This window comes from Salarias fasciatus, chromosome 8, assembly GCF_902148845.1.
Source record: "Salarias fasciatus chromosome 8, fSalaFa1.1, whole genome shotgun sequence".
NCBI classification, from domain to species: Eukaryota; Metazoa; Chordata; class Actinopteri; order Blenniiformes; family Blenniidae; genus Salarias; species Salarias fasciatus.
Genome location: NC_043752.1, coordinates 17,227,154 through 17,253,604, shown reverse-complemented (window position 1 = coordinate 17,253,604; position 26,451 = coordinate 17,227,154). Strand labels below are relative to the sequence as shown.

The following is a 26,451-nucleotide window of genomic DNA, read 5'->3' as shown; positions in this document are numbered from 1 at the left end:
ACTGGACTGGCAACCTATCCAGGATGTTTCCTGCAGTTGCTCATATCACCTGGGACCCTGAACAGGGTATAAACAGTCTAGGAGATGGATTGATGGTTTTTCAAAACACACTTTATTGCTTGTACGTACAGAGACAATACAAAACAGAAACACCCATGAGTTGAGGGTAATCAGTCATCAGTAGCCTGTTATACTCTTTGTCTCTGAGTTTGAGAGTTATAAAACTCCCCAATCAATAACAGATTTTTCAGACCTGCAGGCATATCTCCCTGCACCAGAGTGAAACTCTGAGAGAGTGTTTTGATCCAGTTTTGAGCAACTAGGAAGTTTTTCAAACAGCATATTTATTTGCTTAAACAGCTTGACTTGATGCAGCAAGGAGGATGTGTGTACTTTTGGCACCTCTTCCTCTGAAAACCAGACAGCTGCTGGACGCGAGGATCCGAAACCTAAAATGACCTACAGTACCACTCTCAGCCACACGGGGGCGCCACAGCACTGCACTTACACCCATCACAGCTGTTTATTTATCAAATAATGATAGATCTTTAAAATAATGATCACTCTGAGTGTTATATAATTTCGCAAAAACACAGGAAAAAGGAGAAACTGAGGAGAAAGAAAAATATTTCTCAGCTAAGGTGAGTTCTGAACTTTGACCTCTGGTGGCTGAGGATGTAAACAGAGGTGAACTGTTTGGAGAAGTGGAGGATAGAAACAGATCAAAAATCATCCCTGCTCTCATATAAGGGCACTAACACTGCGGGGTGTTTTGTACGCTTGCGTGAAACGTCAGTGGTGTGTATGCGGCTGAGGAGGAGGAGAAGGAAGAGGAGGAAGAGGCGGAGGAGAGAGAGAGAGAGGAGGAGGAGGAGGAGGAGGAGGATGGGTCATTGCTGATGCTGATGCGAGAGCTTTCACTGTGATCAACATCGGAGGACTGATGGAGCTCCTTATCCCGGTTTCACCCCTCCTCTGCTTCGCGATGGCATCCAGAGAGAGACGCTAAGAGAGCCGCGGGCAGCTGGCTTCGTCTGTGGACATTTTCGGGGAGGACGGGGACAGATCTGGGATCTTTTTTGAGGAGGAAACGGTCGGTTTCGTCTCGTCTGTCTGGCCTGTTTTCTGGACTGACACAGGTGGATCGCAGCTGGAAAAAAAAAAACAAAAAACATCACGATCGACATTAAGACTTGACGCAGCTTTCGTCTGCTCGTTTTCCCCAGCGATCACCGGATACCGAAGCAAAGCGTCTGGATTCGTGATACCGACGGGAGGCGGATAAATCCCGTGTTAGCGAGCTAATAGGCTAATTCCGCTAGCTAGTCGGCTAGCAGCCCGCCGGACCAATGGCACGGAAGAAGTGGGATGCTCGAAGGAGGAGTTACCGCTAGTTGCTGGCTTAAATCCGTGTGAGGAAAGACGCCTCGTCTTACATGTGTCTGTCCGCCTCCGGACGCCTCTGGCCGGGGTTGTTTCGGGGTTTAGTCGCGCTGTTTTAACACCTCCGTCTCTCGACGCGCCCTCCGCTCCGCTCCGCCGCTAATGGACCAGATTAGTATAATCGGCTAAAGAGAGCTAATGTTGTCAAACATTCGTGACTTTTAATAGGTTATTTATAGACAGGGGAAAGGCTGCTGCAGGTGTTTGGCTAGTTGTGCTCTTTTTCTCGACAGCTTCCAGGCATGTCGAGTGTGAATGTGCCGAAGCCGAAACGTTTGGTAACAACCCGGAGTGAACCTGCCATGACAGGAAGGGCCATAGTGAGTCCAGCACATCTCTCTCCAAACCCATCTCTCTCAGCCTAACTGACCCTTTCACAGCCACTTTAACTTTATCTGTCCCACACTATGGCTTTTACGTTCACTGTAATCCGCATTGTTGAAGTTTAAGATGTTTGTAAGAACTCCGCACTGTCGCTTTTAATGAAGTCATGGCATTAAAATGTAAGATCTGGATCCAGACAACAGCAGTGAGATAAATAAAACCTCAGCAGCTTTCACGAACTTCACAAAGAGGAGGACTTAATGGAGCCCACCGTGTTGTCCGGCCCTCTGGGGCTCACACAGACATTTCCTCTTGGGTTTCAAACACTGGATCCGGACAATGGGACTGTGCTCTGCCAGAGTGGCCAGACAGGTTTGGATTTCAGAAACGGTGATCAGCAGGACCACACCTCCCAGCAAAACCTGGATAAAAGTGTTTTTGTGGACAAATCAGAGGAGTTGGACAGTCTTATAGATGTTTCCATGTTTTCTTGTGGGGATCTGAAGGACATCCAGGAATTATCTTGCACAGACAAAATCAACGGACTTGATGAAATCAGTGACAGTGCTTTGTCGTGGCTGTTTTCTCCCAACTTCCCAGATGTGATTGGGAAAGACTCGGCCTGTAATGAGGCGTCTCTCACACAGGACTCCTCTCTAGAGAGCTCAGCGCAGCTGATAAGCCTCAGTGTGCCATCTTCCCCAGTAAAGATTTCCAAGGAAATTGAAATCAACGCAGGTGATACATTTTTGTTGGATCTGTTTTCAAACGAACAGTCTTCAGGTGAGTTGAGTCCACAGGGTGTCAGTGAGGAGCTGGGAGAACAGTCACATGAGGAGCGGGTGGGCCTCCCTGTGACTGAGTCACCTGAAACCCGAGACAAAGGTTTATTCCCCGATCAAGTGACCGATCCACCTGATAGCGCTACGCTTCAAAGTTTACCTGAGAACTGCCTCCCACTTCACATCAGCTCATCACTGGAGTGTTCTGAAGGATCCGTGCCTTTGTTGGACTTACAGGTTCCAGATACTGACAGCTGTCTGAGCCTTTGCCCTGCCAGTCCTGCCTCTGTTGCCTGCACAGGAACGCTGTCCGATACACCAGGAGAGGAGTCGGAGGTGCTGCAAGCAGAAGCTACTGCAATTACGAATCCGACTCCTGAGAATCAAGGTGAGAATAACTCACTGGCGCCGGGTCTGTCTGACGAGCCCTCGCCGCTGACACTGCCTCTGGCTGACGATGGCCTCACTGGAGACGATCCCACCAGTGAGACGAACTCAGAGGAGGATGGGGCAAAGAATTTGATGGAAGACACCGAAAGTCAGGAAAGTAAAGACATGGCTTTGGATTTGTGCTTGACTGTTGAAGAGGTCCACGATGAGGACCCCTGGGACCTGAAACCACAGGAGGAAAGCGTTCCTGATCCCTCAGCTGAGCAGCTTGGGGAGGAGACGAGCCAGCCTGAAGGTCCCGAATGCCACCAGGTTCCTTCTTTTGAATTTTCAGTTCAGGATGTAAACAGGTCTTCTCCTGAGGCGGGATGGACTAGTGAGCAGGCTGTGGAGACCATTTCCCTCTCTAAGATGGTGGTAGATGACTCACTGCCGATGGTCTCGGCTGTGAGGACGAGGGAGGAAGATGTCTCCCCGCTGAAAGCCGTCTTCGACGCTTTGGACCAGGACGGGGATGGATTTGTTCGCATTGAGGAGTTTATGGAGTTTGCTGCCGCTTATGGGGCCGATCAGGTGAGACGCCTTGTTTTATTTCTTTCCAGACAGAAGCTTGAGAGTCCATGTGAAGTGACACTCGGCCATTCAGACAAATTATTTAGTATTGATTGTCTGCAGGCCTGAAAAAGACCACCTGTGAAAAGCCTGTCGGATCCAGTATGTTCAAATCCAATTTCTAAATCACCATTCTGACTGCTGCAGATTTCAGAATTTTTTGAAATGTGTTAGAAAAATGATCTAAATTGGATAAAAGTATTTTGAATAAATTCCAAACTCGTTTCTAACAATGGATCCAAAATATACATTAAACATGTCTTGAAGCATCCAAGCACGATCTCTGCTTTAAACTACAGTTTCCCAACAATCACTGCGATGGGTGGCTCTAATAATGCTGCATACTATTAAAACCATCTGGATTAGTGTGTCATCTATCTCCCAGTGTGTGCTCACGAGCGAGGATTTATCCAGATAGGCCTGCCACACATATTGTCTTCAACAAAAAGAAATCTGTCAGCCCTGAAACTCTTCCATATGTTAAATGACAAATTCTCATCTCATCATTTGCATATCCTGCAGTCCGGGATTATCTGCTGTGTGTGTGGTGCAATCCCACCATAATCTGTTTTCAGCAGCTTCATTATTCAGAATGCTGAGTTCAGGGGTCTGCGGTCTTTTTCAGCCATTTTCAGAATTTTCCATCAAATGGAATTTGTCTGGAGCTGCAAACATAATTCTATAAAATGGAGTTCTTCCAGTCAACAGGCCCACTCCTTTTTTCCTTTTCCTTAAAAAAACTATACTAGCTGATTGATTGAATTTCCTTTAATTTTTTCCTGTATTGAATTTTTTTTATAGTATCTCTATTTTATCAATTTATTTTTAGAAAATCCTGCTACTCCGGCCTTTCCCATCAGTGTGGGGTGCAAAATAGAATAAAAATGAAAGCAAAATTCTGTGACGCATTCTGAGAGCTTCATGGCGCTGCCTCAGAGGAACTGGAGAGCCACAGGTTGAACACCCCTGGTTTAGTTTCAAGTGGAACTAACTATCTTTTCTCTACATTTCTGTTCCATATGTTAACTTTGAAGGAGAAGGCTCATTCTGCTCGCTTCTGTAATGCTTGTATCGATCTCAGATTGGTCTATTTGAACAGTGAAGAGTAGGATAATGTCTGTTTTGGGGAAAAGGTAGCCTAAAATATACAAAACGTTGAATTTTGTTCATTTTTTCCAAGTTAAAAAGAGGGCTGCTCGGCTGTTATAAGAAAATAAATAAGCGTCAATGGTGAATCATGGAAAAAAACCTGCTGTGGTCTCTAAGAATAAGCAAAAACTCTGATTCTGTCAGCATAATATCCTGTGAAATATTGATGGAGTTTTCTTCCACTTACTGTTTACAAAAGGAAAAACGGCTGAGTGTCAGCAAGTGATTCCACGTTTGTCAATAGCGGTAAAAGGCAGGATTTAGGACATTATGTAACCTGTGTGGTAAGAGACATAAGCCTGTCAGGTGTGCCTCAATGAGCATGCATCAAATTAAACATTTTGTAACTCGCAGGACTGTCCTGCCTGAGTTCTCCGTGCCGTGTTGATCAGATGATTAATTCAGCTTAATTTACAGTCTGTCAGTCTTTCGGGCCTCGCACCAGGACGTTGTGTGAACATGTGTCCCCGTTGGTGCTCCGCGCAGTGTGATGCTCGCCCGCTAATGCTTTTTAATCCCTTCACCCCCAGTTCAAAGCACCTCTATTGCCCCGGGTCTGCCCCCTGTCTAGCCATAGGTATCTGCAGCTCTGCATACAGGGAATTGTGAAGGATTAAGAGTTAAATGTGTTTTCCTGAGTCAGAGGGACTCCATGGTTCAGTCGCTTTGCCCGATTGCCTCGGACTTTGTTGTGATGGGCAGAGGAGAAGCTTTCTCGTGAAGCTCTCACGTAAATTAGTTCCACCTGTTGATTGGTCAGGACAGCGCTCAACGTGACACGCTTATGTAACACTGGGAGTTAATTTTATTTCAGAGGTGTGTTCCGTTTTGGTGTCATCCTGTTGGATTTCTGTGAGGTTTACCTCCAGCACATCAGTTCCAGCAGTTTGATTTGGACCTGAGCTGGAATGGTTTTCTTTGGACTGCAGATTGATTACATTGAATATCTGGTTTCCAATCTGCGGCCTTTACAGGAAACCCCTCTCAGATTTCATACGCATAGAAACAATACTTTTGCGGCTTGTTTTCTTCCCCAGTGATGGTAAATAAGCAGGCAGCGGTAAGACTTACCTGTAGAATGTCAGGAATGTTACATTTCTGGGGAGTTGGCGTTCATTGACTCTAAAATAGGACCACTGGGAAAGTCAAGTTTGAGCTGACAAGGATCTCACCAAACTGAGTGCCAGGATTCATTCTTCGCCAAAGTAGCAAATAGTTGGAAATGCAAATAAATCCACTTTTCATATTTAATAAAGCTTCGTCCTGGATTGCCCTTGTATTTCATTGGCGTAACTTTGTGCTGGAGGGGCTCAGATTGGTTAAATCATACTGTGGATCATTTTATTTAGACTAGGATTGAAGCGAGCGGTTGAGAGAACCGCACTGTAAGTAATTATTGTCATCCATTAATAACATGAGAAAAAAGTTTGAATTGCCCAGGAGGATGTCTGTAAACTCGAGGCAGAGTTACTGGAACGATGAATAATTCACAGGGAGTTGTTGGTTGTGTTTGTTTTGGAGAAAGACTTGAGCCTGAACATTTCTTCAGTTTGTTAAATTGAGAATTGCGCAGCAGGAATTCAGAAAGATTCACGTATTCATGTGGTCACAGCTTAGCTTGGTGGGAGGAAGAGCGCAGCACGTGCGCACGTGCTCATCAACCTGTCACAGGCAGCAGGAAGATATTCATGAAGAATTTCCATGAATGTGCACCCTGGTCGCTACGCATGCAAATGCATCCTCCACACACACACAACGGTATTATGTAAGCGGTTTGAATTTTGAACACAGTGACATTAAGTCTGTATTTGATCAACCGTTGTTTATGCAGGCGTCTCTCACTGCGATGGTCATTTAAAAATAAATGTCTTGCAGACGTGTCTCTAATCTGGTCAATCCATCTACAGAAAGAACCTTTCTCTGGGTTTGACCCTCGTTCTGCACTGAAGCCAAAGTGAGATGAATTGTTGTGGCGTCTCTCTTGTGAGCGGACCCTGCCAGCCCCCCCCCCACCCCCCCCCACCCCCCACCCCACCCGCTGCCTTTATGCCCTGACCCCATAATCCACAGCGGAATGTCCCAAGCCCCCAAAGTGCACCGCATCTTAAGTTTATGGCCAGTGTGCATGTGTGGCACGGTTTTATTTGCATAAAGAGGCCGTACTGCTTTCTCATTCGACATGATCTTTTTCCAGCCGACCGGGGTTATGATTATGGCCGTCACGGTTTTGTTTAGGAGCCATTGTGAAATCCCCCTCAAGGGAAGACTCTCCCCATAGAGTTTTCCTCTCCATGGGGTTATGCACAAGAGCAGTGTGTGTGGAGGCGGTCAGGCGTGCCCCGGCACTGATTAGACACAAATAGAGGAAACAGAAAAACCACAGAAGCCTTCGCTGCTCCGCTGAGCAGCACAACTGACAGTGTTGAGTTCAGGGTTGTTGTTTTGGTTTTTGTTTTGTTTTTTTCCCCCCCTCATCTTTTTTTTTTTTTTTTTTTTTTTGACTTTCCACCATCTCCGATGGCTGTACTTGTAAAGCGCAGACGAACCAGGCACAATCATTATTTTTTTATAGTTGTTTTTTTTTTCTTCCCTGGGTTGCTGAACTCAAATCAAATTCACCTTTTTTCATTTTTAGGTTAGACCTAGGAATAGCCCGCAGGCTTTACTCGCAAAACCGGAGGGGCCTGGCACCGCTGCTCAGACCCCGCCGCTCAGATGTAGGCCATGGACCGCTTCCACAGCGTAGTGGCCTAAAACTGCTTTTGGACGTCATCTCTGTGAAACCCCGCCCGATCGACGGCGAATTACTGAAGCACCCCGACCCAGACCGTTAACGGCAACCTGTCACAGATACAGATTCTCTGTACAGTCTGACGGATGTGAGACAGAGTCGTGAGACGCTTCTGATCACACCTCACTTCTCTCACCCTGCTCTGCAGAGGTGTCTCTGAATAGCTGCTCAGTGCATCATGGTTTCCTGTGAAATGTCAGCTGGAAAAAAGAAAAAGAAGCTATATTCAGATACCTACCACGCATCTCGGCCACGGCTCGGAGTCTGTGCCTCTTCGGCATGTGATCTTATTGTATGAAGAGGTAATCCCACAGCAAAGATGACACTTCACACCGCAGCGCGAGCCACACTCCAGCTCCCGTCCTCTCATCCACTACAGCTGGGTTTAATTCACCAAACCCAGATCGTGAGCCACGGGGTTGCTGGAGCCACTTTATTAGCAGTTTCAGCCATTTTCAGCCTCTTGAGTCAGAGCTCAGCGTTGCTAAGCAGATCAGCTTGTGTTTTTGTGTGTGTGTGTGTGTGTGTGTGTGTAATTGATATAAGACGTGCTGTAGAGAGAAGCCACACACAGAAAGGAAAAAGGCCATTTTCACAGAGCCCGTTCACTTTTTCGAGGAACAAAGTGAGCTGAAACCACGGGAACCCAGGCTCCCTCCCAGCCACACGCCTGAAATGACCGTAACGACGGGTTGGAGTCGCGTCCATGATGGAGAACATTCGACCCGCTTTGCTGCCGGAATGACTGCAGCTTGGTGCCACATAAAGTTGTTCAGACGTTTATTCACAAGGGCAAGTCGGCAAACATTTAGGGAGCTTTGTGAAAATAAAACTGGAAATTACAAGAAACGTTACCCTGCGATACAAGGACAAACCGAGCCAGATTGCATGGATTTTTTTTTTTCTTTTTTTATGCCTTGAGTTTGTGTTTACCGAAGCGCACATCCTCAAGTTGCCTGGCGACCAACTTAGCAACATGCAGCATGTAGGTACACTTATATAACTCCTTAACACTTTAGTGCGGCACAGTTTGCATTATGGAAGTAAACACAATGCTTGCTTGCTGTTTTTTTCTTTTCCTGTTACATTAAAAAATGTTTTGCATGTATGATTAAACACTTTGCAGACGCTTCCTGTGACATTTCTTCAGCTTCTTGCATTCTCTCCAAAAGCAACACGTTTCCTTTATAAACTCTCTATTGCCTTGAATCCAATAAAGTAAAAACTCTCGACACACGCAGAAGTGGCTGTTTTTCTCGTGTTCTTCTGAAGGTCAGATGTTTTATTGGTGACTTTTTGCTCCTGTAATCAGAACCTCCTTGGAGGTCCCATAACTCTGCAGTTAAATTGTCATGTGAGTGAAATGATGAAATGAGAACGGGTTTGAAATCCTTGTCTTGCCTGTATTTAGATGGGAAAATAAGAAAAAGAAAAAGTGGCGTATTCCTTTTGAAAGTTGTATACTTTTCCACTGAAGTCGGTATGCAAACAGCCGTTTTCTCCCTGACATCATTTATTACATCCACAGTGAACAGAAGAGCGGTTTCCCTCTGTCGCCATTGGTTTTAACCTTTGTGCTTCTTTTTCTCAGGTGAAGGATCTGACCAAGTTTTTAGACCCCAGTGGCCTCGGCGTCATCAGCTTTGAAGACTTCCATCGTGGAATCTCTGCAATCAGTAATGGAGGTGAGCCAGTCCGCTTCCTCTCTTGTTTTTTCTTTTTTCCTTCTTTTGTGGTGTTCGTTTTGTTAGCTTGTTTTGTTACTTTAGTTGTGGTCACCATTCCTCAAATCCGCTTCAGCAGAAAATTGTCTGACCCACATCATTCGCTGCGGTTCGGGATATTTATACGGGCACATCCATGTTCAGACTTATTTTCCCAATCTGGTATAATCTGAGCATTACAAACGGCGCCGAGGATTGCCGTCAGCGCAGCGTGTTCATGATATCGCTGAGCCGCGGCGAAGGAGCCGGCTGACCCAAATTCTTTGTTACTGGACTCAAAATAACGTTCTGGTTCTAAACTCGAGGTAAACAACTAGTTTTTTTCACCTTAAACTCAGTAATGTAGTGATATTTTTTTGTCATTTCAGCTCATGCCTGTTTGATTTTTTTTTAGATTGACTTAAAGACTATAAAGTATAGGAAGTGTCCACATGTGGCAGACAGGCTGCCCCGTCCTGTTTTACAAGCCGTTAACAGGAAAAGAGGAGAAGTGCCGTCCTCTGACCACGCTGGCCTGTTGATTGGGAGAACTGGTTTCCCAGGGCTTTCTGGGTTGCGCAGCTCTGGTTACTCCGACCATGAATAAGTCATGCGCTGGGAAGCATCGGATGCTCAGACACATGGGCTGATTGGCCGGCGTTCAGAGCGGGAGTGGCAGAGAGACGAGGTTCAGGCACAGCGTCCTTTTCACCTCAATTATTTACGTCTCTTCTCCCTCTCTGCCCTGTCCTCTCCGGTCTGTATTTAGCTTCCTCCAGCCCTCACTGCAGTTTCAAGGTTGTGTTGTGAAATCACAGTGGAAGACGAGAAATTACTGTTTTTAACCGAGCAAAGTACACTTTCCGAAATGATTTACTCGCCGGGCAGAGGCCCACTGAGCTGAGATGTTCGGGAGCTGAACATCACAAGGTTTCTGTGGCCGAGTGTAATTTGAACAAAGTAGGTTTGGTTTGCGTCCGTGGCTCGGTTTACCGACGTGCACGTCCCGCGACAAAGAAGACACTGTTGCGAACGCAGCCAAGACTCATTGTCCCACATTTCTGCCGACACACTGCAATGTCCTCTGCAGTATTTCTGTCAGAGAACATGTGACGGCTGACGTGGATATTCCCTGCTTTCTCATCAGTGTGTAAAGATCCGGCTGGAGCTGGAGCTTCCCGAATCGCTCACACGATCCTGACAGGATTGTCGTTTGCTCGTCAGTTCCCTTTTTTTTTTTTTTTGGCAAAACAATTGATCCCCGCCCCCCAAGACCTACTTGTTCCATTTCTTTGCTGCTGACCCCGTCGTCGTCGGGCCAGAACCCGCGGTCTACTTTTAATATAAACTGCATTGCTACCTTTTTAATAAAGACATATCTGCAGGCTGAGGAAATGCCTTGCGCTGCGTAGTTGCTTTGTCTGGAACAACAAGACCCGAAGTCTCCTGAAGTCTCACGTTGTGTGGAGATACTACAGGTGTCTCAACAGAAGCCACATTCGGTGTCGGCTCATTAGACTTTGACTACCTGCGATGTGTGTGACTGTCACCGGGCAGAGGCTTACATAAGACCCAGAGGCACGGAGACCCGTGGGTCAGAGCGCTGTTTGTGCTCTGTTCTCCCAGCAGGGTGCTATTCACAGCTCTGTTTACCAGATACAGGAGCTGCGCAGGCTGCTGGGACTTCTGTCGGCCCGTCTCGGGTTACACCGCTGATGTGTTGCTCTATTGATGAACTGGATATGGGCTGCTGTGGTCCAGCTGCTGCTCTTTTATTGTTTTATTCTGCTCCTGCTCGTCGCTTGACATCACATGGACCTTGAAACGCAAGTGTAAAAGTTGCATAATATTTGCTGGCACTTCACGCCGGGGCTGTAAAGGTGCCAGAGCAGGACAGCGAGGACACAAACTCCTGAATGTGCTGATTGCACACTTCAGTTAACACATTGGAGAAGGGAATGCTCCATAAAGCCTTCAAACTCCGTGGTGATGTAAGGCTCATTTTATAACAGCATGGTCTATCTCTATTTATGACGAGAATAAAATCAAGTCAATCTCAGACTCGCTCAGGTAACGAGGTTAATTGTTTTCTAACCGTCCTGAAGGCCGTTTTTATGACTAATATATGAGGGCAAAGCTTTCTGTTTCCGATTTGGATCATATGACTCAGAAACTCAGGTGTTTGCAGACGTCACAGTTAAATGTAAAGTAGAAAGACGGCATGTGATTCCTGTCGCTTCCTATACCTTGTGAGACCCCTTCCTTGTTTTCTTCTTGCAAATGGACTCTCAGTTTGCACACAAACACCGCTGCCTTCCACTGTTTGCTTAACCTCCTCTGCTGTTTGTTCTGCTCACATTAAACCTGTCCTCTTCCCCTGGCGTCCGCAGGCCCGGAGCCGCAGCTCTACAGCGTGGGCTACAGTCCGGGCGACGGAGCTGTGAGCTGCCCAGAGGAGTACGATGAGGTGAGGCCGTCTCTACCCCCCCCCGTCACTCCCCCCCCGGGGAGTTGTGTCTGCTGCCCGGTTGTTGTGCCACTTCAGTTCCTGTTGGTGCACTCAGCAGAGAACGGCCTGACGCCGAACTCCCCGTGCACGCTGTCACGCTTCCCACTGTAATTGACTCACAGAGCTATCATTACCACAGTGAATGCTGCACACGCTGAACGGCCCGGCCCGGTCTGGGTCTGCCAGGCCAAGGCTTTTCAGGATTCTTTGACAAATATTGAATTAGCTGGAATGTGCTGGAGTTTTGGTGTGTGTGTGTGTGTGTGTGTGTGTGTGTGTGTAGGCTTGGTTTTACAGTTGTGGTCGGCATATCTGGAATTCTTCCCTCCTCTTGTGCATGAAACTTGTATTTTTAACCGTCGCTTTTCGCTGGCCTCTGCAACACCGGAGTGCTTCTGCCGTCCTGCCCTTCAAGCATGGCTGCCTGACGGCTGCTTTTAGCGGCTTCGTATTGCACGGTGTCAGCGCCCTCTGCAGACGTCACGCAGAAGTTCTGACCCGAGAGTGCGGTTTTTATTAATTTAGCTTCAGTTTCTGTCTTCTGCATACAAGAATAGATTACTGGATGAGACTTCATTGCAAGATGCATGAACGAACATGCAAACTCAGCCCTGAAAGGCATTTCAAGTTCAGTCCTGAATTCATCGTGATGATTCTGAATAATTTCTCTGGTTATGTATGAATGACACAGCACGTTTCACAATGCTGATAAAACTCCTATTTGATTATATTCTGTACCGTTTGGACATGAAGCCATTTATCACTCAGATCATAAAACGGTTAAATCTCAGGTTCTGATTTCGTATTAACTACTGGGATTAAAAATGACAACAATCTCAACATGGAACCAGTTTTCATGAAACCTTCTGGTGCAAAATACAGTGAAAAGTTTAAAAACTTCTCCTATAGTCGATACGTCTTGCTTGTTTTCACAAACTCAGATTTTCGATAACATGAATGGAGGCAAAACAAGAAATCAGAAAATGAAAACTCGAAGTGAATCAGATGTTTGAAGTGTGATAGCCGCACTTCATCCTGTCTGCATGTGACTGTTCCTCCTCCTGCTGACTGGAAGACCTGAGCTGCGTTCGTGGGAAGCCGGTGTGTGTTTGAGGCAGACGCCACACCTGTGTCCCTGGCCTTGTTTTTTCCTCCGCTCTCTGGCAGAAAGGGGTTCCTCTCTCAAAGGCCGGGCTGTTCGCTCCCTGTTTGCTTTCAAAACAGAAAAGGTGAGGCTGCAGAGCTGAGGCCTGGCACCGGAGCAACGAAACGCCCCGGCCGCCACGTTTTTACCCTTTCACGACAAATATTTTCACATGTTTCTTCCCTTCACATTTTCTTCCGGGGCTTGGATTTTGGAAGGTAATAGTAGCACCATTGAGTCATTACGGCCAGGCCGAGGTGTGGATGTATTCTCAGTCTCAGGGTTTTTCCAGCAGGTTGGCGTTCCTGAAGCAGTTTGTTATGATGTATGGCTCTCATTCAGCGCTGGACGGGGCTTAATGATTTCCACCGTCACACCGGGACAGGACGCGAGGCTCCCGGGAGACAGGAAAGATTAAACAGCTCTTCAGCCGACGGTGTTTTATGCTCGCTCGGAGCTGCGAGCTGTCAGTAGCTCATTGTAGCTGACTTGTGTTACACTTTGGACTTTGTGGCAGTCTCCACCCCCCTGACCACCCAGTGGAGCCGAACGAGGTGCGACACGGGTTCCCGGCTCTGTCCTGCTCTCCGTCTGAGAGGGAAAGTGGGGGAAGCGGCGGCTGTAGGAATAATTAGTCCTCTCATGGCACAGCTCTCGCCATGGCAGTGAAAATGGTTTTGGCCATGGTGGATATCCCGTTCGGTCCCTCGTCTCTGGACTCGTCGTGTGGACTGGTACTCCACTCGCTCCTCTCGCCTTGATTATCACTTCTCAGCTTTGATACTGGATAATGTGCCTGTGGCCGCCGCCGGCCTCAGATGTCGGTTTCTGGCACGCGTCGGAGTGCGGCGTTTTGCTGTCTGTTGTCTGGAGAGCCGTACGCTTGCTCTTTTTTGTTTGCGCTTGTTGCTCGGAGCTTTTTGATGCAGCAGGGTTTCCTCAGAGCTGCCATCTGAAACACTGGAGCGTATTTATTCCCCGGGACTTGTCTGGTTGTTTCCACAGTTGGCTTCAGAACCTCTTCACTGGATGTAGAAGCGCCAAAAACTGTTGCTTCTTTTTTCTCTGTGTTTTTCACATAAATGTAATGTGGATTTTCAAATGTAACATATGTGACATGATGTCCTGATCAGATTATTTCAAGAAGCAGAGTTTTTCTCTGCATGCGGGACTTCCACGTTGAAATATTGTCTCCGTCTCTGCAGCAAAATGAGGTGACGGACAGCGCCTACCTGGGCTCGGAGAGCACCTACAGTGAGTGCGAGACTTTCACCGATGAGGACACGGGCGCCCTCGTGCCCCCTGAGATGCACGAGGATGTGGAGACGGACAGCGGCATCGAGGCAACGCTCCACGACGCCGAGGACGGAGGAAACAGGTGGGTCCTGAGTGAACACAGTCCCGCTACTTTACTACTTTTCTGCCCCCAAATAACTTCTGTCGGACGCTGTCGGTTCTAATCCACTTTCCTTGAGAACTACACCAGCGTCATAATGCTGCTCATTATCGCTGCTGGATTTAGAGTTTCCGGAAAAAAAGAAAAACGTGTGTTTAATGTCCAGCCGGGGGGGGGGGGGGTTTGCCCTGAACCGACCCCGCGCTGACCTTTCACACCGCTCACGTGAATTCTGCGCCCTGCGTGCCAAGCTCTCAATCACCCGGCTTCTATTTGGGTCAGCAGACAGTCAGATTAAACGGAGGCTGCTCCCACCGTATCGACTCGGTGCCTTGAACGCAGCAGTGTGCATCCATACCTCAGCTCACCGTTTTGTTCAGTGTGTTCTGTGGAGCCGTGAATGGACTTGTGCGCATTGCAGCGCGATGCTGAACTCAGCGAGCTCTGATAGTACCTCTGATAGACCAGCTGGAGTGAGACTGGAGACGCCTCGTCCGTGTGTCGCCGCACAGCGTTAAAGTCACTAATCACTAATTAACTGGCTTTATTTGATGAAGAGGAGTTATTTAAATTGGTCGGTCTAATAATGTTGGCTCAGTCTCGGAGGCAGTGTCAACATTTCATCCGTGTGTTTGCACAGGAGTTCTCTTGATGTGGTTTTCGGGGCGAACGGCGAGGAGGATGTGCGAAGCGCCGGAGCTTGATCTGCTGAGTGTGTGACCTGTCTGTCCGGTCCGATGACGGATTGGAGTGGTCTGCCTGACATAGATTTGTTTGGACTTCCCATTCCATGAATAAGCCTTGAATTCCAGGAAGTGTTGAGTTAGCTCTTTTTTTTGCCGTTTTCCCTATTTTCTTCCCCCCCCCCTTGGCTGTCGCTCATCTGATTTTCCCCTTTACTCACTGACGGGAACTGACTGACGAGCCAGAACTGCAAAATAACACCACAACAGCCTTTGACTCTAAACTTAAGTCCTGAAACGTGCACAAAATTATACCTAAATAAACATTTAATCTTGTTTTCGTTTTATTTAGGCACACAGTCATTCTCAAAAGAGCTTTTAAAAAAAATGGTACACTAACTGAAATGGAGAAAATTAAATAAAGCCACAATAAATGGAGAAACAACTCTACTATAAAACATCTTTAAAAGAAAAAAGGTTTCTAAAAGGAGAAAAAGCTTAAAAATGGAGGAAGAATATACAACAGAGTCGCCTGAGAAAAAGCAAAATTGGCTAAAATGTCTACAAAATTTTGAGAACAGAAGGTTGAAACTGCTACAAGTGGGTAAAAAACAGCTGAAAATCTATTTATGTTTCTGTAGTTCCTGAATTTTTATTGAAACTTCATAAATGCGTCATAAAGCACCGTTTCTGTGCATATATCAGAGCTATACTATATATCAAACTTCAAGCTGATAGCTCCAGTCTCTGTCTGCTACCCTAAGAAATGGGCTAATCAATGTTTTGTTTGAGATTTTTTACGATTTCCCTGGTGACCGACAGCTGGACTGAAGCCTCTCGCGGGCCGGTTCTGCCACGCGGGCCTTATGTTTGACACCCCTGGAACAGATCATTCCTCGGTCGGCAGACCAGTCGTGATTCTACAATGATTAATCAGTAGAATTTCATAACAGCCAGCATGACTAATATGTAATCTTTGACGACTTGTTGCCAGTGTCTGAAGCAGTGTTTCTAATCCATGCAGGCGCTGATTGATTTCAACATTTAATCTGAAGTAACTTTGGGAAACCAGGTCCTCGGTACACAGCTCGCTCTTCCAGCTTGGTTTCGCTGTTCGGCCTGGTTAGCCGAGCTAACCCGAGCTCCCGTCTGCAGCCAGAGAGGTATTAAGGATAGGACTATATGCACAGAACTAGGGATTAAGAATGTAACAGGATTAGCCTCCCCCTCCCTTCTGTCCGACCGCTGTGTCCCCACACACACATTTGGCCATTGGGCGGCCAGCAGGACTGTCTGTTGGCCGTTGCTTAGCCTCAAATCTGATTAAGCCACTCACAGTCAGCCCTCACAGGTACAGCCTGGCGTCTTCGAGGTGGTTCAGACGACACGTCAGTCATGTTGTTTTAGCAGCCGTTCCCTTTTTTTTTTTAGTTTTTTTTTTCCTCTCCAAACCGGGGACTTGTGGTTTTCGCTTTAGATTGGCGTCACCTGTGAAACTTCAGGATTCCACTCTGGTTGTCCGGGGTTTTGACTCCAGTTGCTCCGAGGCTTTGCCGCCAGGGCAGTGGAGGGCGTAGGGGGCGTGGGGGGCGCTCAAAGATGCGTTCCCTCTCGTCGCCGTCCCTCTGTGTGAGGGACCTCAATATGGGGCCCAGTAGTAAGAGCCTGAGTAAAGGGTAAGTGCTCTAAACACTGGCCGTGCGCCGTTTGACCAGCCTGTTGTCTTTTTCTGTTCCCTCACGCTGCTAGAACGGAATCTTTTTGTTTTAAAGCTGAAAGAACGTGTTTGTCGTGTGCTCAGGACTTGTACGAGGAGTACTGCTTTAGATCAGATCCTGTCTGAGCTCTTGTAAACAAGTAAAGTGACCTGGTGCCGTCACATGCTGAGAAGGCAAGGCTTTCTGCTGATTTCAGCTTCCTCATCCCGTGTGTGTGTTCAAGGTGTTTCTGTAGTGACACTGTTGTGTCTTCCATTTCCTTTGTAGTCTTGAGGTTAATTTGTTGTCTCTGCCCAACACGTGCTCCTTTTGACACATTTACACGATGCTCGGATCACATCTGTTGCTGATTTCTGCTGTAGTTCTGTCTGACCGTGCGGCCGCGCGTCTCTTGTCGAATGACCCATATCTGATTCTCGTGATCGTGCTCGCCTGCAGCGTCAGAATCGCTGCACATGCGTACTTCAGGCTCACCTCTGAACCACAGCATCTGTGGAGGAAAAGGCCAGAAAGTAGATGCAGTGACTTCCTACCCGCACCCTCCGTGATGCAGCCGCGCGTCTCTGTGCGCCTCCAGGTTTTCCCTGAACTCTGAGCACCACGGCCACTCGCTGGTGACGGTCCTGGGCGGAGAGGAGGAGCACTTCGAGGACTTCGGGGAGAGCAACACGTCGGAGCTGCTGCTGGAGAGCGGCGTGGATGTGGCCGACGGCGAGGCGGACGCTTCGGTCGCCAAGCCCCCCGAGGAGCTGGATGGCTCGTCCCTGCTCTCCCCCAGGTACGACGAGCCCAGCGTCTGCTCACACCTCAGGTTTTCCTTTAGACTCCTCCAATCTCATCTGAGGGGAAAAAGAGAATAAAATTCTGTAGTTTTGTCTAAATGAGTCTTTTCACCAACCTTTCGTTATCAGTCCTTCCTGATAGGAAGCGTGACACTGTCACATTCTCCAGACCACCTCTTCACATTCCTCAGGGAAAAGGTTTCTTTTTGGTAGAAACACACTGAGCTCAGGCGGCGATAGCATCTTTCAGGAGACGTCCTTCCACCGCCGTCTGCCTCCTCTTTCCGGCCAAGGGCGAGATAAGGCGGCGTTAACGCAGAGCTCATTCCGCGAGGCCGCCTCGCGGTGCGGCACGGCTAAAATGTTCCTTCCCTCGGTTAGCTTTGGAGCGCTAATGGAGTTTCTGGAGGCAGTTCAGATCAAGCTGTGGCTGCGCTAAAAGGGTTCACTGAAGGCAGCAAACACTCACGTTTTACACAATCCGACGTGTGTGCCCTCCATTCCGACACTTCAAGCGCCTATTGTTGCTTTTTCCCGCTCCTTCCCTCTCCCCACTGTTTCTCTCTCTCTCTCTCTTTTTTTTTTTTTTTTCCCTCTCACGCTAAGCCAGATAATGTGTAATTCCCACACTGTGATTTGCCTTGCCAGGAAGCTCTTAACAGCTAGTTTTCCCTCTAACCCACTGACAATGTTCGAATAACATGGCGTAATTGGATTGGCACTAATAGCACTGTTTCAGTCATTACTACCACGGAGCGGTAAAGACTGGAGGTCCAGCCTCGCTCCCAAGTCTCTTAAAACGCCACTTGATTCAGTGGAGCGCCTCAAACGTAGCGCTAGTACGACGATATGAAAAGCAACAAGTCTGTAGAAGCTGAGTAACCCTTGTTTATGTGTTATTGGGTAATATTAAAGTCGCCGAAACATTGTTTCCAGCAGAAATCTGCTCGGCGGTTCAGCCGAAGGAATCACACAAATAGCTGCATCCCACAAACTTCACCCACTCGGTGCGAGTGCGTCACGCAGGTTTCAGCCAATCGCGCTCGCCGCTGGCGGCACGGAGCAGCGCCGCCCGCGCACGCCCACACGTTTATCTGTCTGCATATCACTCTGAGTCCGCACACACACACACACACACACACACACACACACGTCGCTGGGGGGGCTGACGTCGCGTGTTTCCGTCCAGCCCGTCATGTAACGCCGCTCCGCTGCTCTCGTGAACAGAAATGTGTGCGGGGTGGTTGTGTAACTCGCACCTGAGTCCGCCGGAGCGGACGGACGAACAAACAGCTGTTGAGAGATGATGGAGAGACGTTCCCAGCCAGGAAATAAACAGTGTGTGTGTCACGGAGCAGCTCCGAGATGAAAACAACAAATGGATGAATTATTCACTGAAACTATGAATGTCTGCTGTTTGACTGAAAACCTTGATCTGTTCTTTACTGATTTCATCCTTTTCCAGCATTATTCTAGCGAGAACAGGACAGAATAGGAATACTTTACTAATAGGAGATGGAAATTCTGTTTAAGCATTGTTCTCAACAAAATAAATATAAAGAAATGTAGAATTTTAGATAAGATAGAATTCAAATTAAATGAGTAATTTTATATATTAATACAACAAAACCTAATGATGACCAACGGAAGCACAGAAAGGATGAAATTAACCAAAACACAACTCTGTTCTCAGGGAGGAGTTAAAAAGGTTTATGGCTACAGGAAGGAAAAATGTTTTAGCCATTTTATGTCTTTTCCAGGAAGTTCCGCTTGTTTTTTTTCCTTTTCCATTTTCAAGCATTCCCTCCTTTTAGACAGACCAGTCACACCCCATTTTCATTATTTCTTTTTTAAAAGCTATTTTTTTTAATCCACAAATAAGTCAATTTGAAAATGACCCTTGTGTGTAAATAAAATAAAAATAAGATCCGATGTTCCTTTATTTATACTTTTTTAAACTTTAGGGAGCCACTACAAAAAACATTTTCACTGGAGATTGCTGCCTTCAAGTATCAAACAACATTTTGTATATAAAATAGTGCTGTCAGTTTTAATCGCATTGATCGCAATCAATCGTGATTAATTCATGGAGAACTGTCAACAATTAACTTTTTTAAAGTTGAGATTAATTGCAATGAAGAATCTAATCCTCATAACTCAGTCCCAATGTCAGGGAAAAAACACTATTATCCTCTAGTTCTTTTCTTTGACCCAATTGGCAGACCTCAATGGGTTAATCGCGATTAAAATTGACAGCACTAATATAAAAAGTAGCAGTAAAGCCTTTTATTTTGTCATTTTTACATCCTGCGTTTCTGTTTGAACCCATTAAAAAGCCGATTTCCCCCAAAAGCATGAACGTTTAACACCGCTGCTCTTCAGCTTGGAGGAGACTGAGCTGGATGACGTTTCGCATCAAGAGCTTGTAATTTAACACCAGCTTCATTGAAGTGAAAGCATTTTCTTCCCGTAGGTTCCTTAAACATTTACATAACTTACTTATTTGTCAGTTAAGCCGTATTTTAAACAAATCTCCAAAGCTGTGATTGTATGTTGGGCTGTTTTCAGTGATAACCGTGCTGAGGGGGTTTTCTGACTCTCAAGGTTGAGGCGAACTGTGTTTGTCAGCAGGAGAAAGACTTTATCAGCCCTGCAGGGAGATTAAAACACTGTGTGTGTGTTGTTCTGCTCCTTCCCTCACACTGTCCAGAAGTGAAATCAGAAGTGAAAACCACTGAAGCCCTCACTGTGACTCTCCAGCAGATTTCACTGGTTCCTCCCACACCCCCCCCCCCCCCCTCCCCCTCCTCCCAGTGGCGTCCTGCTGCACCTGATTGCACCCCCCTCCTCTCTCTCTGTCCGTCACTCACCACTTCCTCCTCCTGCTCCTCTTCCTCCCTGTCTCCTCTCTCCAGCGCGACCGCTTCTCTCCCTGACTGCTTTCAGAGCTTCCTCAGGGAGGAGGCGCTGGACTTTTTCTGTAGCCAGTGTCACAAACAGATAAGTCGCCTGGAGGACCTCTCCACCCGCCTCAATTTCCTAGAGATGACTAGGTAAAGGCGTCACCCACGGCCCTCCCTCCGTGTGACTGTGTTTGCCGTGCCGACTAGACGCAGTGTGACGCATGCTCTCACAACCTGCACATGTAGTCATTTGGATTAGCTGCAGCATCTTGTGTGTGTGTGTGTGTGTGTGTGTGTGTGTTGTTGGAATGCACTCTCACACAGACGTCATGATATACTGTGTGGGTTTCTGCTTCAGGCCCATCTCACCCCATAATATTCAGGAAATGTCCTCATCTTGCTGTAGTCGCGGCGTTATTTCTGTCTAAAGGCGTCGAGCATGAAAAGTTTATTGATAAAGGGAAGTGATGACCCTTATCACAGGTAAGTCGTGTGTGTTTTTTTGTTATGTTCTCCATGTCATTGCTCTCATGCTTAAAGCGCTTCCTGAGCGAACAGACTGGCTGATCCAGGATCAGAGGTCTGTAGCCGCATTACAGAAACTTTGAAGCCCGTTTGGACTGTTGAACAACTGTTTAAATAAATGAGACGTTTCACCCTTTCCTTCACCTCCTCTCAATTCCGTCTTGATAGTTTCTGTAATACGGACACAGACCCGTGTTGAACTGATCCTACATCAGCACTGACGGAGCGTTCAGATTTTCCACGAGCAGCAGCCCGCCGTGACATGCCTCCTCGGAGGAAACCCAGGAGATGGTGTGTCTTTCCTCTTATCTCTTCTCTCTTCCTGACCATTTTTCCTGTTGCTCTGTTTCCCCACCAGCGCCGGCAAGAGGCTGTCCAGCAAGAAAGTAGCGAGGTAAGCTCGTTTGGCCGAGCACGTGCTCGCGTGGGGCCGTAACCGGCGCGGTGTTTATGGAAATGGGGTCGTGTTGAAAGTGAAGAGAGTGCTGATCGTCCTCTCCGTGTGCAGACACCTCCTCCAGAACAGCTCCATGACTCTGGACACCATGAGCGACTTGACGCGGGACATCCTGGAGCTCGCCGACAACGACATCACAGACAAGGTAGAGGATCAGACCAGCTGTCACGAAACCCGTCTGTCACAGGTTTAGAGATAAACAAGTGGAGTGCTGTTGAAAATAAATGTGTAACCAGAACGTTTCTGTGTTCATCGCTCGCCGTGGAACGTTTCTTCTCGCCCAGGTGCTCCTCCTGGAGCGCCGAGTGGCCGAGCTGGAGAAGGAGTCGGAGGCGTCCGGCGAGCAGCACGCGCGGCTGCGGCAGGAGAACCTGCAGCTGGTGCACCGGGCCAACGCCCTGGAGGAGCAGCTGAAGGAGCAGGAGCTGCACGCCGACGAGCAGATCCAGCAGGAGGCCCGCCGCCACAAGGAGGCGCTGAGCAAGCTGGAGCGGGAGCGCGGCCTGGAGCTGGAGAACCTGCAGGCCCGGTGAGCAGGGCTCCCTGTGTTGCTGTTCTCCATGTTGTTTATGGAAGGACTGGTGGCTCCACGCTGCCACCGTCTGGCAGCAGCTGGTCATTAAACCATTAGTCAGTTTCTCCTCGGTCGCTGAGATTGTGGGTGTGTTTGTTTTTCAGGCTGCAGCAGCTGGATGAGGAGAACAGCGAGCTGCGGTCCTGCGTTCCCTGCCTCCGAGCCAACATCGAAAGACTAGAGGAGGTGACGATTCGTCTCAGGAACTCTTCTCCCTCACAGGTCGTGGGATTAGTCCTTTTTAATTCACGTCATGTCGTTCGTGTTTCACAGGAGAAGCGGAAACTCCAGGACGAGACGGATTCCATGTCCGACCGGCTCCAGGAAGAGACGGAGTCCCGCAGGAAGATGGCCGACAAGCTGAACCACGAGCGCCACCAGAGCCAGAAAGACAAGGAGTGCACTCAGGAGGTGAGACTGACGCCAACGCTCTCTGATTAGTGAGGATCCCCGTCTGCATCCGGCTAAGTGGATTTAACTTTCAGCTCATCGAAGACCTGCGGAAACAGCTGGAGCACCTGCAGCTGTACAAGCTGGAGGCCGAGGCCAAGCGAGGCCGGACGCCGGGCGCCGGGCTGCAGGAGTATCAGACCCGCACCCGAGAGGCCGAGCTGGAGCAGGAGATCAAACGGCTCAAACAGGTGCGGTTCAGATTCACACAGCACGTCAGCCAAACCCAAAACAGGGGATTTTCGAAGACGTTCTACCTGTAAAGGTTTAGTTTCATCACTTCTTTAATGTCTTCAGGATAACCGGACTCTGAAGGAGCAGAATGACGAGCTGAACGGGCAGATCATCAACCTGAGCATCCAGGGAGCCAAGAACCTGATGTCGGCCTCCTTCTCCGACTCCCTGGCGGCTGAAATCAACTCCGTGTCTCGTGCCGAGGTACATTGGAGAATTCCGTGTGGTTCAACGACTCGGTTATCGAACGCTTCCCCCCCTGACTTCCCCCCTCTCTCTCTCTCTCTCTGTTCCCAGCTGATGGAGGCCGTTCACAAGCAGGAGGAGATCAACTACCGACTCCAGGACTACATCGACAAGATCATCGTGGCCATCATGGAGTCCAACCCCTCCATCCTGGAGGTCAAGTAGACGGCCGCACGGCCGCCAGCAGCCGCTCCGCCGGCCTTAGGGAATATCAGAGACACCGTTCAGAGAAAACATCCACCAGGGGGCCGGAAAATCACCGGACATGTTTGGTAGAAGAGAAACACTGCAATCAACCCCCACAGCTCCCCGAAGACGAAGATGAAGAAGAAGAAGAAGCTCACATATTTTGTCAGTGAAAAAAAACAGCTGCTTTTCAGTAGAACCCCCCCTCCCCCCCTCACCGTCGTGCGTGTTGTTTGTGCGTGTCTGTCCTGAACCGACTCGGGTTCTGGTGACCTCCATGTACGTGGCTAGAGGGACCTGAGCGCGGCCCGCAGAGCGAGTGTGGAACCTTCACCCCGAGTAGGGAATCCTCCTCCCCCCCCCTTTGTAAGAACAACCAAGTGTCAACGTTTGATTGAGCTAAAGGACGATCAGACCGTTCTACCTAGAAGCCTTAAAAGGAAGGTGATCAAAGTGTTGAATCATTTCTGCCTCAGTCCGCTGCTGCTGGTGGCGCGTGGGCCGGACTCCCCCTGAACCACGCTGAGCCGCGTTCTGATCACAAACCGTATGAAGCCGTGGTTCAAGGCGGGTCGACTTCCTCTCTCGCTGCGTGTGTGTGTGTGTGTGTTTTGTCCTTTTGCGTCTCCGGCTGTCTTTCCAGTGAACCCGAGTGAGGGACGCTTCAGACGCCAGGCGCCCGGAGGGTCCTCGTTTCTGCGTGCGTGTGAAACGTTTGACATTCCCACTCTGCGTTTGCTGAACGGAGCGACTCGCTCATCCTCACTCAGCTTCAAAATGAAGGCGGCGGGCGGTTTATGATTCGCTTCTTTTTTTTTAATTATTATTATTTTTACGATGAAACAGGGTCCTGGAGCTCAGGTGGGCTGGAAACCTCAAGTGGGAATTTCCCTCCAAATCCCCGGCACAAACCATACACTAACTGAAAACTGGGGAATGTGGAGAAAAAAAAAGATCTCAAACTGGTGGAATTCGACTCGTAAAGAAACTAAAATCTGTCTCGGGAAATGTGGTTTCAGCTGTAAGTACAGCCCACCTGCTGGCAAAGTTCTCTTGCTGAGTGAAAGTGAAAAAGAAGCTGATTCAGGTTACAAACCTTCATTTCTGCACAAAAAAAATATAGAGTAACTTCAGTACTGACATGATGAAGAATCACATGGTTGTACTTTGCACTACGTTTTGATTTCGTTGTTTTTGTTAATAGAAGAAAAAGAGTTTATTGTGAAGTATCAGATTCTAGACGAATATTGGTTTCTCCAGACGGTGACCTTGGGAGTGGCCTGGGACTGAATATAACGCCATATCAGATTGGCGATGATTAAAGAATATGAAAATATACTTTAAGGGTTAAAGTTTCGTTGACATATCCTTGATTCTGCTGAGGTGGAAGAGGCTTGGTAGCAATAACGCTCGGCGAGGAAGCATCCACTGCGAAAACCGACTCTCCTTTCCTCTGCTTCCTGCTGGAAACCGTGAAGGCACTGATCCCGCTCCCGTCGGTACTCTCTCCGCTCGTCTGGACGTTGGCGTGGGATTTTTGTCCTCTCTGTCCGATCAGCATGGCGCTCTGCACCACAACACTAAGAAGAAATCCTCCCTCCCCTCCCCTCCCCTCCCCCCTCCTCTCACTGCGTTTCTTCACCTGCCACTCTTCGGGGAACAATGGCCTTTGGATGTAAATGACTTGTACATGTAAAGTTTTTTCTACACTCATACTAGATTCTAGGTATTTTTATAGTGGGGGGGGGAGGGAAAGAAAAGAACTTTTTTTTTTTTCTCCTCGTCTTTATGCTGAGAAACAGCTGCCTGTATTCTTCTCTAGCATGTAGCGTGTACAGTATCTGTTGGGAGAGTTTCTGTTTCTTTTGTTGTTCTTCGGTTCTGAAATCACATGCGGATATTTATTCAGCGACAGCTCACACACTCTGTGATCAAACCGTTTGTACATTGAATTACTTTCCCGGCGGGATGGATCTGTGGGAGATTCTGTTGAGTTCAGGGGGAATTTGACGCGGGGGGTGAACGTGACCTTCTCGGATTGGTCGTTTGTCGAGGTCGGCGCTCGCTCCCGCAGTGCTGACGTGGCTGTGACCTCTTCGGGGGGTTTTGGTTGCAGAGTCGGCGGTTTCTACTGTTAGTCTTCCCAGATCGAGTCAGGTACTGCATGGAAAAACACACATTTCTTGTTGTATATTTCTTCTTTGAATTTGACTGACAAATCATTTCCTCTGACGCCCGTCAGTGGAGTCGTAGGTCCGTGAGACCTTGTAATGTTGACGTGGTGCCGAAAACCTCACCGACTGGTTTCCCCCTGAAAGATTTACAACTCGATTCCTCTCGACGATATTTTACTGCACTGTATTAATATTTCACCGGTAGTTTGGTGGCAGCAGTAGGATTAGACGGCGAACCACACAGCTTTTGTTAATTGCACTTTAAGCAGATCTCCGTTCTCCTGTATTAACTCCCGCTTTTTCCCCAAACGACCAAAGATAGACCGTTCAACCTAAACTGACTATATTATCTATCAGGGTGTGGAATAATCGCACTACTTTCAAGTCGTTTAAAACTAATAAAAGAAACTGGCCTGCTAGTCTAAACACTGTGCCTCTGTGTCTCAAACTTTGCCTCTAAAAGGAACCTGACATTGAGCCCTGGGGAACGCACTGACCACCCGACTGTCAGTTTGTTAAATTATAATGGTGAAACTTCAGCTGTAAATATGAATTGTCTTTTATTCTTTTCTCTCTTTTTTTTTTTTTTTTTTTTTTGGTTGAAAATTTTGTTTTCTCCTCTCACTCACTTCCAATGTCCAAAGAAAGTTTGCTTCATGGCTCAGACGTCACTACAGGAAGCGGTGCGTCGCTGGCCAGTTACAACTGACATGGGAAGATATTAAAGAGAATATTGTAGAAAAAAGACTGTAAAACTTAAAGTTATTCCTATTTTCAAAGATAAATGTATAAATTATACCAGTATTGGTTTACAGCTGTATATTATTTTTGAAGATCCCCTAAATGATCTAAAGCTAATTGTTACTGGGGAAATATAATTCCAGTCATTGTATAAAGAGAATTTTAAGGGTAAGCAGTGGCAGTAAGATTAGAAAATAAATGGAATAAATGAAACAAGTTGTTTGCTTGTCTTTTTTTTTTTGTCTGTCTCCTGTGTGTTGAAGACCCTTGACTATCCAATCAATGTTAAATTGAAGGTAAGTCCATTCAAATTGAAAGAACGGCGGCTTATCTTTACACACAAAGCATTTCACATGGAGGATTGAAGTGTTTCCATGATGTTCTATTTGACCCAGGGTAACATTGTTGATCACAGACATGACACTGAGGGCTGCCAAACATAAGGCCTGTGGGCCAAAATCAGCCAGCAAGAGGCTTCATTCTTTTTTAAAGAAAATTACTAAGAGATTTCACTTATTTAAAAAGATAAAACATG

The 26,451-nt window shown here is 47.6% G+C and overlaps 1 protein-coding gene across 2 annotated transcripts; it reads left to right on the top strand.

Moving 5' to 3' along the window:
* The first annotated feature begins 875 nt into the window (after window positions 1-875).
* On the top strand, window positions 876-26,121 carry rab11fip3 (RAB11 family interacting protein 3 (class II)). Of its 2 annotated transcripts, XM_030097371.1 has the most exons (14): window positions 876-3,512; window positions 9,083-9,176; window positions 11,585-11,661; window positions 14,053-14,225; window positions 17,222-17,422; window positions 20,342-20,479; window positions 21,213-21,248; window positions 21,363-21,456; window positions 21,596-21,840; window positions 21,990-22,071; window positions 22,159-22,296; window positions 22,371-22,526; window positions 22,633-22,773; window positions 22,867-26,121. In XM_030097371.1, exons 1-14 carry the CDS (start codon window positions 2,028-2,030, stop codon window positions 22,978-22,980), a joined length of 3,174 nt encoding a protein of 1,057 aa, XP_029953231.1. In that variant the 5' UTR covers window positions 876-2,027; the 3' UTR covers window positions 22,981-26,121. The 2 variants fall into 2 exon arrangements, with proteins under 2 accessions (XP_029953231.1, XP_029953233.1); XM_030097373.1 differs by lacking the exon at window positions 20,342-20,479.
* The last annotated feature ends 330 nt before the right edge of the window (window positions 26,122-26,451 follow it).

What these genes read in the sequence shown, in the direction of transcription:
- rab11fip3 (XM_030097371.1), top strand. Translation starts at nt 2,028, where the DNA reads ATGGAGCCCACCGTGTTGTCCGGCCCTCTGGGGCTCACACAGACATTT. An exon ending in CCGCTTATGGGGCCGATCAG is followed by an intron (nt 3,513 to 9,082) that starts GTGAGACGCCTT and finishes TCTTTTTCTCAG; the next exon opens with GTGAAGGATCTGACCAAGTT. An exon ending in GCCCAGAGGAGTACGATGAG is followed by an intron (nt 11,662 to 14,052) that starts GTGAGGCCGTCT and finishes CCGTCTCTGCAG; the next exon opens with CAAAATGAGGTGACGGACAG.